Source organism: Sorex fumeus, unplaced genomic scaffold (genome assembly GCF_029834395.1).
Source record: "Sorex fumeus unplaced genomic scaffold, SorFum_2.1 ptg000178l, whole genome shotgun sequence".
NCBI classification, from domain to species: domain Eukaryota; kingdom Metazoa; phylum Chordata; class Mammalia; order Eulipotyphla; family Soricidae; genus Sorex; species Sorex fumeus.
This window is the reverse complement of record NW_026606235.1, coordinates 347,026-359,713: the sequence shown is the minus strand read 5'-3', so window position 1 is coordinate 359,713 and position 12,688 is coordinate 347,026. Positions and strand designations below refer to the sequence as shown.

The 12,688-nt window shown below is 53.2% G+C and overlaps 1 protein-coding gene across 1 annotated transcript in view; it reads left to right on the top strand.

Moving 5' to 3' along the window:
- LOC130017145 (tyrosine-protein kinase HCK) overlaps positions 1-11,994 on the top strand; it is a 49,370-nt gene extending 37,376 nt beyond the window's left edge. The window contains exons 9-13 of the mRNA XM_056107848.1: positions 1,815-1,994; positions 2,994-3,070; positions 7,159-7,312; positions 10,346-10,477; positions 11,512-11,994. Of these exons, the coding sequence (XP_055963823.1) occupies positions 1,815-1,994; positions 2,994-3,070; positions 7,159-7,312; positions 10,346-10,477; positions 11,512-11,714 (746 nt within the window). The 3' untranslated portion in view covers positions 11,715-11,994. The remainder of the gene's footprint in view (positions 1-1,814; positions 1,995-2,993; positions 3,071-7,158; positions 7,313-10,345; positions 10,478-11,511) is intronic.
- Positions 11,995-12,688: the final 694 nt, after the last annotated feature.

Genomic DNA, 12,688 nt, shown 5'->3' with positions numbered 1-12,688 from the left:
CCTTGAACACATCTTTCTTTCTTCCCCCCCCCCCCCCGCCTCATATCTTTTAAGTAAGTTTCATTCAGTAAAAACTATCTTGCTGGGGTGATAGCACAGCAATAAGGCTCTTGCTTTGTATGCGGCCGACCTGGGTTCAATCCCCCTGTATCCCATATGGTCTCCCAAGCAGCACCAGGAGTGATTCCTGAGTGCAGAGCCAGGAATGATCACTGAGCACCACTGTCTGTGACCCCAAAACCAAATATAAATAAAGAAAAAAATTATCTTCCTTCACTAAAAAAAAAAAAGCAAGGAAGGAAGGAAGGAAGGAAGGAAGTCAGGCAAGCAAAAGTATATGTCTTTGGAGCCAAACTTATTTGGCTTTCTCCCCCCTTTTCAGAAAAAAAAATCACCCCCACCCCTCTGCAAAATCCACATTCTTCTTTTTTTGTTTTTTTAGCTTTTTTATTGAATCACTGTGAGATAGGCCCTTACAAAGCTGTTCATGATTGAAAATCCATGTTTTTGAAACAGAAAACTCCCCACACTTATACCCGAGACTACTCCCACCCCATGCCTGGATTATTCCAGCACCCCTGAAGCACCTCTTGCTCACAGTGGGAAATGCCGCTCTAGACTGACTACAGGGACACAAATCTGGTTGGGAGCTTCCGGCAGCGAATAAGTGGGGGTTAGACAAGGACAGCAGGTGCAAAGTCCCTGCGGTGAGGGGGGATATCTGGGCGCTGCGGGTGAGGGGCATGTAGGTGATGGGCTTGCACAAGGCAGGGGAGTGAGTCCGGTAAAGAGCCAGGCTGACAAGGATGGCGAGGCCAGATCACTCTCTGGCCCCTGTGTTTAATGGGGTGAAAGCTTTAGGGGGACCATGACGAGACTGGCGTTTACTTTGAGGGAAGTGTTAAGATGGTGGGACCAGAGCAATAGTACAGCACGTGGACATTTGCCTTGCACACAGCTGATCCGGGTTCGATCCTCATCATCCCAAATGGTCCTCCAAACCCTGTTAAGAGTGATTCCTGAGCACAGAGCCAGGAGTAACCCCTGAGCACTGCTGGGCGTGGCCCAAAACCAACCAACCAAACAAAACCCCAAAAAGGTTAAGATCAAAGCATTTAAGTAAAGGTGGTGTGTGTGTGTGTGTGTGTGTGTGTGTGTGTGTGTGTGTGTAGGTTTGTGTGTGTGCGCGTGCGTGCGTGCAGGCACATGCGTGCTTCTGATGCTTTGAAGTTTGGGGTTGTGTTCTTGTTGTTGTTGTTGTACTATTGCCCCACCTGAGTGCCCTGTGGTGCTCTGGGGCTACTCCTGCCTCTGTGTTCAGGGGTCACTAAAGTGGTGCTTAGGAGACCACACAGTTCTGGGGGTCGGGCCAGCCCGGGCTCTGTCTCTGAGCTCCTTGCCTTCGCTCCGATCCCTGAAGTAGCCCTGTTAGAGCAGGTTTGGAGGCAGAGACGTCTTCCCGGGCTGAGCCAGTCTGCTCTGCAGATGGGCGGCCCAGGCTTGATCCCCAGCACCTCTTGGTCCCCAAGCACAGCCAGGCGTGACCCCCGGACACTGAACCAGATGTGGATCAAAACCAAAACCCAACAAAGCAGCAGAGCTGATCCTTTCTACTTGCGTGTGGAAACCACAGTTCAGAGAGGTTAAGTGAGTGGCTTGAGGTCACACAGCTAGAAGTGACGCCCTGGCCCGCCTCTCCGCTCCCCTCTCAGTGAGGAGTCGGGCTCTTCTGGGGAGGCCGGTCTACATTGTGCTCACCTGGCGGGGCAGCAGCATGGCTCTTGACCCCTTTCCTGTCCCTTGTCTTCCTGCAGCCACCTACAACAAGCACACCAAGGTGGCCGTGAAGACCATGAAGCCGGGCAGCATGTCAGTGGAGGCCTTCCTGGCGGAGGCCAACCTGATGAAGACACTGCAGCACGACAAGCTGGTGAAGCTGCATGCGGTGGTCACCGAGGAGCCCATTTACATCATCACCGAGTTCATGGCCAAAGGTCCGGGCGGGCGGGCTGTGGCCAGACCCCCACACACCAAGGGCGCCTTCCCCCCAACCCCCACCCACTGGGCTCAGCCCCAGGCGGGCCAGGAGCACTGGTGAGGGTCGCCATCGAGCTCCTCCTGTGCCTGACCCTTCTGGCCAATGGGTGAAGGACTTACGGAGCATCTGTGGCTCCTGGGAGGGGAAGTGGGGCCATAACCCCGGCGGGTGAGCGGGAGGGGCCCCTCAGAGCTCTAGAGGCTGGGTGACCCTCTCCCACACCAGCTGAGCATTCTGTCCAGGCCAGGTCATCCCCCACCTCCCCGCCTGGCCATGACCCAGGGTTCCTCTGAGGTTGTTAGGCCACGATCATGTGCGTTCCAACCGGGTTTCCACAGACAGAAGCTTCTCCTGCCGCCTCATGTAGTGTGACCTGAGCTTTTGCGTTTCTAAAGATGTGACTGTGCCGGCCCCTGGAGAGCCAGGCCCCACCCCTGGTGCAGGCCCGGAAAGCTGTCTGGAAGAACCAGTCTGGCAATCCTAAATTCATTTGGAAAAAACTTCCAATTCTGGGGTCAGGCACCAGGCCCCAGGGGCTGAGCGCGTGTTGCAGGAGGCCAGGGTTCAATCCCCAGCCCCTCATGGTGACCCAAATACGGTGCAGAATAGCCACTGAGCACAGCAGCATGTGGATCTAAACACAAAACAACACACACACACACACACATACACTCACACACAGAGAGACACACGTTGAGCCCTGCTGGGAGTGATCCCTGAGCACAGAGAGAGCCAGGAGTAAGCCCTGAGCACTACCAATGTGACCCCTATACAAACAAATGTTATCCGCCAAGGAGTAAAGGTTTGAACTTAGACACTTTCTCTGAAGACCCTTCATGTCAGCTGAGAGGGTAATGACTGTTCCTACCCGGGTTTCCATAGACAGAAACTTCAGCACATTAGCAGGGAGGGTAATACCATTTTCTCCTTCCTCTCCCCCCCCCCCCCCACCCAGGAAGCCTGCTGGATTTCCTGAAAAGCGATGAGGGCAGCAGGCAGCCTCTGCCCAAACTCATTGACTTCTCAGCCCAGGTAAGAGTCTTATGGGGACTTGGTAAGGGGGAGGAGCTGCAGTGGGAGGACTCGGGGCACCAGAACTCCATTTTTTCCCCATCCCATGTTTATTGATCACTTGCAGTGCCAGTGGCAACAACCAAAGCCCAGATTATGGGGGCTCGGCATGAAAGTAGATGCTCAGTGTGTGCCTTCTGGTTACAGACCCGACCTGCTAGGGTGCAACCTTGGCCTCTGTCCCTGCCCAATATCTTACATTCCCACCCCTCATGGCAGGGATCAGGCTATATCTCCTGGTTTGGGGGGTTGCTCGGGTCGGCTGGGAGTTTCTTCTCTTCCATCTGGTGGAACCAAGCCTCGTGTGTGGGTGCTGAGCGCCCAATGGGGCTGGGATGTCCGAGATGGCGGCTCCTTCTCTCTCTCGTTCGGTGTGGGGCCCCGCCTGCAGGAGCCAACCGGCATCGAGCAGCCGTGTGTGGGTGAGGTTCAGAGAGAGAAAGAGACGGAAAGTCCCAGGAGGCTGGCAAGCCTACCGGCCTGGGCATATAGGGAGCCCCTATCCCGCCAGCCTGGTGTGGGAGGGACACCCGGACATGCATCCTGGGGCCATGGTTACGGAAGAGAGGTTGGAGGCATAGAACAGCCGCGCACAGGGGAGAAACTTGGGCCCCTGAAGCCAGGCACCTGCCAGGGGACAGCTCCGTTTTGAAGTTGGAGCAAAGGAGCCAAAGGGAACCTGTTCCTTTGAGGGGTTAATGCAGAGGGGAAGAAAGGGGAACCCCCGGTCTCTCACGAGCTCAGACACCCCAACGGTCTCAGTCAGGGTAAAAGAACCCTACATCCCCCGAATACTGTGCCCACATCGTAGCAGCTCTCTTCCTGCACCCCCTTTCTCTCTCACCTTCCCACCCTCTCTGACCCCCAGCTTGATGACTCACCCCCCCCCCTTTCTCTGAGCTCTCAGGCTCTCCCCACTATGGTAAAATGGGAGGAAAGCAGTGCTGGGGAGCACATCGCTGGAGCACTTAGCCTGGGTTTTGTTGTTGGGGGAGAATAATTAGAGGAGGTTTGTCAGGAAGTGCCTCTGTCTGTGCTCTGAAGGGTGAGTAGATGCCAGGCCAATGGGGCTGAAGAGATACTAGAGCACTTACAGCATCTGCCTTACAGAAGGCCAACCCCGCGTTCGACCCTCGGCATATGGTCCTCCGAGTATTGCCAGGAGTGATCCCTGAGCACAGAGCTACGAGTACGGCTCCCAGACAAAAACAAAGTTCAGTAGAGTAATGAACTGGACTACCTGAGTTCCAGCCCAGGGTTCCTCCTGGGCCAGCTACTTATTACTCTAAACCTCGGTTTTCTCAACTGTGAAGCAGGCCCGAGAGCGATAGTTCTTCCCCAATGCCCAACCCCCACACAAAGTAAATAGCCTTTGTAATTTAAGTAAGTGTAATTTATGTAAGTGTAATTTTATAATAAATGAATAAAGAACAGTGTCTGCAGTTTGCATAAGGGCCACTGTTAGCTGTGTCAGGATGCCTGGTAAATCTCCCCTGCTCCCCAGGACCATACCCAGCATCTCACTCACCTGTCATCAGGCTTTCTGGATGGCTGTTGCTTGGAGCTCAGTTCCAGTGGCTCTGGGGTGTCCCCTGCTGGCCACTTCGTGAAAGTGCATCACCTATTCCCTCAGCCTTGAACTGCATAGGTAGACCTCCCATTTTCCCTAATAATCTCCCCAGAGTGCACCCAGCTTCTGTCCTCCAGATACTGGTGCTCTGACGAATGAGAGGCAGCCTGGGGCACTGATGTTAGAATATCAGTGAGTCCAACATTAGAATTTTCCAGTGTTGCAAGGCTGGAGTGATAGTATATTGGGTAAGGCACACAGCTGACTGGGTTCCATCTCCGAAATCCCATATGGTCCCCCAAGCACCGCCAGTAGTGATTCTTGAATACAGAGCCAGACCTGAGCATTGTCAGGTGTGGCCCCAAAACAAAAACCAAAAAAAATTTCCATTTCCAGTGTTGGACATCTTTTTTATGACATCTTATTATCTCATTCCTACTTTGGACAAACTGGCAGGCTATCAAATGTAGCCTGCCCACAGGGCAGAGTCTGGCAAACTCCCCGTGGCGTACCCAATATGCCACATACCAGTAACAATGATGGGTCTCATTCTCCTAAAGAGCCTTGAATATAATCTCAGGGCTAGGATGAAAGAGACGTTACTGGGGCCTGCTCGAGGCAATCGACGAATAACAGGATGATGAAATGAAATGAAAAATGAGTGTTGGGCTAAGGAGATAAGGTGCTTGCTGTGCATGTAGCTGGTCCCGCCATCAAGAGTGATTCCTGAACACAGAGCTAGGAGTAAGTCTAAGCATGGCCATGTGGGTCCTGGAAGCCTAAAAATAGTAACAACAACAATAATAATTTTCACATGTGACCGAGACTAAGTACCAGTTTTCTGAGAATCAGAGATGGGGTGACCCTGCTTCAAGGGGCTCCAAGGTCAGTTTGCAAACTAAAGTTCTACTTTGGGGTGACTAAGTGCTCATCCTAGGAGGCTTTTTTTATTTGGGGGGAGATTTTGGACCATACCTGGCTGTTCTCATGGCTTACTCCTGACCCTGCACTCAGGAATCACTTCTGGCAGTGCCTGGGGGACCAAATGGGATGCCAGGGATCGAGCCCGTGTCAGATACATGCAAGACAAGTGTCTTACCTGCTCTACCATCTCTCCTGTTCCATAAGAGACTTTTATACCACCTTTCAAAGTGGGAGACCAGGGCTTTAGAGACCCCCTTTTCCCAACCTCTGCCCCACTGTGACTAAGGGCTCTGCACACAGCCCGGTGTTCAAAGAGCAGCCACACTGACACAAGGCAGACATCAGACATGTCACAGTCCTGTGCAGACCTTCTGCTCGCTGCCTTCTGTGCTCATCCAACAGCCCGACCTCGTTCGCTGCCTCCCTACAGGCTCGGCTCCCCGCCCCCCTCCTTGTCCCTTCCATTCAGCTCTCCGGAGCATCCACATTCATTCCTGCCTGCAGGCCTTCACTCCTGGGGTTCTCTCTGCTGGGAATGACCTTCTCGGACACCCTTATTTATCATCATTCCTGAGATCTTTGCTAAAAGGTCACCTGCTCTAAACAGCTGTCCCTGAGGAATACACACACACACACACACACACACACACACACACACACACACATTGCTTTTTCACCTGCTTTAGTACTTATTTCTGCCTCGAGGGCTTGGCTTGGTTCACTGCCTGTCCCAGTAGCATGTCTGGCATTCACAGGACACAATGGATATCTGTTGGATGAATAAGTCAATAAATTCCCTACGCAGCCTGAGAAAGAAGGTGGCATGCGAAATTTATCAGAGTGAGTCTAGGTTGTACCCAGAAAGAAGATTAGGAATGGAAGTTCTTCACGGTGTCCTGGGGGTGGAAAAGTGTGTTAGGGGAGGAAGGTTCCTGGAAAAATCGTGCCATTGTTTTTATTTTTCTGGGTTTTCCCGCCCTTTTTTTTTGAGGAGGGGTGTATTTAGGCCAACCCAGCGATGTTCAAGGGTTACGCTCTGTGCTCAGGGATCACTCCTGGTGGGGCTTGGGGGCCCCATAAGGGATCTAACCCAGGTTGGCCATGTATAAGTATAAGGTAGGTGCCCTTTTTTAATTGTTTTTTGTTCTTTTTGCAATGCTCAGAGGTTACTCCTGGCTCTGTACTCGGGAATTACTTCTGGCAATGCTCTGAGGACCATATGGGATGCCAGGGATTGAACCAGGGTGGGTCACACACAAGGCAAATGTAGTATCCACTGTACTATTGCTCTGGCCCCCAAGAGGTGCCTTACCCACTTTACTGTCTCTCTGGCCCCGACCATTGCTTTTTCTTCAACAATTTTCTAAAAATTTCAGAACTCAAGCTGATTCGGGCCCTGAGGGTCCCCCTATCTGCATAGTAAGAAATGCCAGGAGTGCCGGGGATTTTGCTATCACATGAGTTCCCATCCCACGAGTGTCTACAGGTGGGGTAGGGGGGATCTGTCTTGGCCTGGGCCAGGTCATAGGCTGAGGGTGTGTCCGTTTGGGTGAAGATTGCAGAGGGCATGGCCTTCATCGAGCGGAGAAACTACATTCACCGAGACCTGCGCGCCGCCAACATCTTGGTCTCTGCGTCCCTGGTGTGCAAGATCGCTGACTTCGGGCTTGCGCGGATCATCGAGGACAATGAATACACGGCTCGGGAAGGTAAGGAAGGCTGCTGAGGCACCTGCATGCCTCTCTGTGTGTTGAGAGTCCATACCTGTGAAAAGTGACCGGTACGAAACGCAAACTTATGGGGTCAGGGATATGATTTAAAGGGCTGGAGTTGTGCTTTACGGGCAGGAGCCCACGGTTCCATCCCTGGCACCACATAGTCCCCCAGAGCCTCCAGGAGCAACCCTAGAACAACCTGAGCACCACCAAATGTGGTCCCAAAGCCAAAGAGAATATTAAAATAGAACAAGATTTTTGGAAAGTGCAAGGGGCCAGAGTGATAGTACAGCAGTAGGACATTTGCCTTGCATGTGGCTGACCCAGGTTCAATCCCTGGCATCCCATATGGTCCCCTGAGTACTTCCAGGAGTGATTCCTGAGTGCAGAGCCAGGAGAATAGAGGGAACTTCGGGGCCTGAGTCAGCTTGAGTTCTGAAATTTTTAGAAAATGCTTGAGGGCTGGAGTGATAGCACAGCGGGCGTTTGTCTTGCACGCGGCCTACCCGGGTTCAATTCCCAGCATCCCATGTGGTCCCCTGAGCACCACCAGGGGTAATTCCTGAGTGCAGAGCCAGGAGTGACCCCTGTGTATCGCCAGGTGTGACCCCCCCCAAAAAAAAAGAAAAAAAGAAAATGCCTAAAATTTTTAGAAATACTTTTTGGGCCACATATATTGCCAGGCTTGGAACCAAAGGGGGGGGAGGGGAGAAAGAAAAAAGGAAAACCTGCAAATCTCTGTCCCAATATGCACAGTATGTCATCAAGGTTAATGGCACCTACCAGGATATATCGCCTGGCCAGAGCAATTGCACTGAGTAACTCTGACTAAATCTTCATTTTGTTTTGTTTGAGGGCCACACCCCATGGTGCTCAGGACTTACTCCTGGCTCAGTGCTTAGGGATCACTCCTGCTGGGACTCTGAGGACTGTATATGGTGCCAGGGAGGATGAAGCCCAGGCTGGCCACATACAAGGCAAGAAACACCTGCTGTGTTATCGCTCCAGCCCCCTCAATTTTATATTGAGTCTTGACAAATCCATCTTGAAGAGCTGTAGGCGTAATAGATCAAAGCTGAGCAGAGTCCAAATATCCATAAATAAAGCTTGAATAGCCCTTTTGCATTGTGATTTATTCATAGCATTCAGCAATGGGGACTTACAAACCAAGGCTCTATGCAATCCAACTCTATGCAATCTCACAGGCTTGGTATCAAAGTGAAAGAGACCAGAAAAATAGTGACACGATGGACGGTTTCATTTACATACCATTGAGAAACAGGCCAACTCGCATAGGAATGTTCAGAACAGCGTTATTCAGAACAGCCAAAATGTCCATCAGCCGACAAGTCAACAAGATTGTGGTCTGGCTGTACCACGTGAAGCCACTCAGCCAACAAGAAAAGCCGTGCGGATCCCTGCTGAATATGGAGAGCGGGAACCATTATGTTAAGTGAAAAGAGCCAGACGCAAATCACACATTTTGCAAAACTGCATTTATATGAAATGTCTAGAGCAAGGGAAGCCGTGGACACAAAGTAGATTAGTGGTTGCCTAGGAATAAGGTGGGGAGATGGGGGAGGGATTGCTAAGGGGGTATTGTGGGCAGGGGGTGTTGCACAGCTAACATTCACAGCTCAGCCTCCCGGAATTGCATGCTTGGGATGGATGAATTGCTTGGTCTCTAAATCTGCCCCATAAAACTCTTGAAGAAAAGCCAAAGTCATTTCTAGCAATGGAGGTGAGCAGAGGTTCCTGCAAAGGGGGCGGTTAGCGAGGGGGCAGCAGCGTCTTCTGAGATGCTAAATGTTCCCCCATTGAGTGGTTATTTCAGGGGCGTGTACATGTACCCAAACCCCGCAGACCTACTGGGTGCAGCTCCCATGGGAAGGGATAGGTGAGGCATGTCCAAAGCTCCGGGTTCGCTGCCTGTGGGCGGGGGCTATGAGCGGCAGTGTCGTGTCGGGGACGGAACCTGAAACTCTAGCAAGCGCTCCAGCCCTGTGCCTTGTCACAGAGCCACCTCCCTGGTCCCTGCCAGCCCCTGGGTTTGATCCCTGGTGTGACATGCAGCACCGCCCCCCAGCCCCCAGCAGTGGCTCTCTCACCCCCATAAGCTCCACTGAGCACGGCCCCAACAGCAATGTGAAGAAACAGACCCCCTTGCCACTGCCAAGGAAGGATCTGTGTCTTTTCCTTCATTTATTAGTTATGATGAGAACTCTCAGCTCCCACCCTAGAGGGAGGAGCTGATTGCTGTCCCGGAGAAGAGAAGCGGGAAGACAGCAAAGTTTTCATTCCCCGGGAAGGAAGGAGGAGGAGAAAAACCACACAGAACATTGGGAAAAGGTGACTGTGTGCTGGGACATCAGCGGGTCTCAGCACACTCCTGGATACGCATCCTCAAGGGCATCTGCAAGCACAGTGAGCCACGCAGGCGAGAAACTGAGAAATTGTGGAATAGCACTTGACTAGTTGCCCCAGACCAGGTGGAAGGCAGGGAGGCAGGATGGGGAACCCCAGAGAGTGCTGGAAACCTGGGAGCAGGGGGAACAGGAGTCAAGCTATTCCCTCTTGGGGCTGGAGCGATAGCCCAACGGGTAAGGCGTTTGCCTTGCACGAGGCTGACCCGGGTTCGATTCCCAGCATCCCATATGGTCCCCTGAACACCACCAGGGGTAATTCCTGAGTGCAGAGTCAGGAGTAACCCCTGTGCATCACTAGGTGTGACCCAAAAGACACAAATTAATAAATAAATAAAGATTCCCTCCCCCCTTGCTGGGAGGGCAGCGGCCTGGACTATGACCTGGACTCAAGGTCCCCTAAAGTCCCCTTGGCCATAGACCTACAGGACCGCACTCCTGCAGGGCTGTAGGCCTGTGGGGTAGCCGTTGGCCTGAAGGAGTGGCCCAGAGAGGGAGCACCCTGCCAGACTCCCCACCTCAGCCAGCTTTGCCAGGACGCCACCCCTCACCCCTGCAGGCACCGTCCCTGTTCTCCCTGACCTGGCTCTGTCTAACCTCACAGGGGCCAAGTTCCCCATCAAGTGGACTGCTCCGGAAGCCATCAACTTCGGCTCCTTCACCATCAAGTCTGACGTCTGGTCCTTTGGCATCCTGCTGATGGAGATCGTCACCTACGGTCGCATCCCCTACCCGGGTAGGACAGGGCAAGCCGCCCTCCTGGGGCTGCTGCCGGCCCCACCTGGTGTCTTCCCTGCATCCTGTGTCCATTCGGATCTGCTGGGGCTTTTAAGTCAAAGATCTTCATTCAGGAAATGGCAGGAGGGGGCGAGGGGTGGAGATACTGGTGAATTCCAGAATGGGGACACGCTGCATTGATTTCTTGATCCTCAGCCCAAATGCCTCTTGTCGGCCCCGACTCAGGAAGGGCTTCGCCATTCACCCTATTTCTTCCATATGATACTGGGGTCTGCCCTTAGCCCTTCCGTTTTTCTCACCCCTTACCAGGCAGCTACAACACACAGGGTTCTGTCCATTTGATAAATGCACCCCTGACCCCCCCAGAACCACCTCCGTCCTCTCGTCTCCAGCCCACAGCATCTTTCCTCCACGGCACCTCCCAGTGGCCTCCTGCCTGTCCCCTCTCTCCCCGAGCCAGTCACCACAGGAGCCCGAGGGGTTTCCTAAAAAATCTGTATTGATCTTGCCCCTTTTCCTCGAATGCCTTAATGGCTTCTCATGACCCATTAGGGCAAATTCCCAGCCTCCTCCTCCTCTTCCTCATTTGCTCTCTGTTTTGGGGCCACACCCAGAGATACTCAGGGGTTACTCCTGGCTCTGCGCTCAGGGACCACATGGGGCGAACCTGGGTTGGCCATTAGCAAGGCGAGCCCCCCACCAGGTGTACTAACACTCTGGCCTCTCTTTTCTTTTCCTTTCTTTACCTCTCCATCATGCTTTACCGCCAGTTTCCTCTTCCCTCCACTACTGTCTTGGGGTGTCCCCCTCCTCCACCCCGACCCCAGATCCTCTTTTCACATTGAAGGTGGGTGAGAATTGGGGCGGGGGGGGGGCTTTTCATAAACAGGCTCTGGGCGTGGAGGGGGGCTGTTCTGTGCCCTCAGTAGGAGGCGAGGGACTGAGGAGCAGGGAGGGGGCAGCAGGGTCCGCACCCCTGGGCTCAGGTTCCCCCTCCCCCCACCCCCTTCTGATTCCGTGGCTCCTTCCCAGGAATGTCCAACCCCGAAGTGATCCGGTCCCTGGAGCGCGGCTACCGGATGCCGCGCCCTGAGCACTGCCCGGAGGAGCTCTACAACATCATGGTGCGCTGCTGGAAGAACCGCCCCGAGGAGCGGCCCACCTTCGAGTACATCCAGAGCGTGCTGGAAGACTTCTACACGGCCACCGAGAGCCAGTACCAACAGCAGCCGTGAGCCCCGAGCACCTGCACGGCCCAACGCGCCAGCTGCCCTGGGGCCCCCGGTGCACCCCGGCCACGGCGCCCCCTGCCGGCCCAGTGGGGCCATTACGCAGGGCAATCCTTTTGGCTCTGAAATCAAGTCTGCGGACAATCTCTCTTTGACTCTTGCAATCCACAAGCTGGGGTCCTCAGAAGACTCCGAGTTGATTTTTCTATTGCCTGGGACAGCCGGAACGGATTCTGGTTCAGTTCATGCCTTGCATGGGAAACTTTAAAGAAAATGGGGGAAAAAATAAAAGATATGATTGCCAAAGGCTTCACTGTGGACTCTCTGTCCATTTGCTGGACCACCAGTCAGAAAGCGGGACCGAGTCTTCCAGAGACCAGTAGTCTAATGAGTGAGGTCCCATGCTTGCAGCTTCCTCACTGACCCCAAATTATCACTTTCCTATAGCTGCTGGAATCACCGCAAACTTGGTGGGGTAAAGCAACACAGATTTAGGGGCTGGAGAGATAATATTGGGGCTAAGGTGCTTTCCTTGCATGCCTCCAACATGGTGCCTAGTTTGATCCCAGGCACCCAGGAGTCACTCCTATGCACAGAGCCAGGAGTAACCCCTGAGCAGCACTGGGTGCTTATAAATAAATGTTATAGCATCAAAGTAACACAAATGTTTCAGCTGTCAGTTTCAGAGGTCCAAAGTCCACAGTGGGTTGGCAGGGCCCTTTGACAAGACTCTGGGAAGAATCCTTTCTGTGTGGCCTGGAGGCAAAGTCCTTTCTATGCATTACTCCAAACCGTCTGTCACCTTTCCTTCTCGGACTCTGATCCTCTTGCCTCCTTTCACTTCTAAGGACCCACCTGGCTAACCCAGTCTACCCTTTCGTTCTGGAGACACACAATCATACCGAGACATTCCTTTGGATAGCAATATTTTTATAGGGTCCAGGGATTAGGACACTGACATTGCACAGGGCACTGCATGG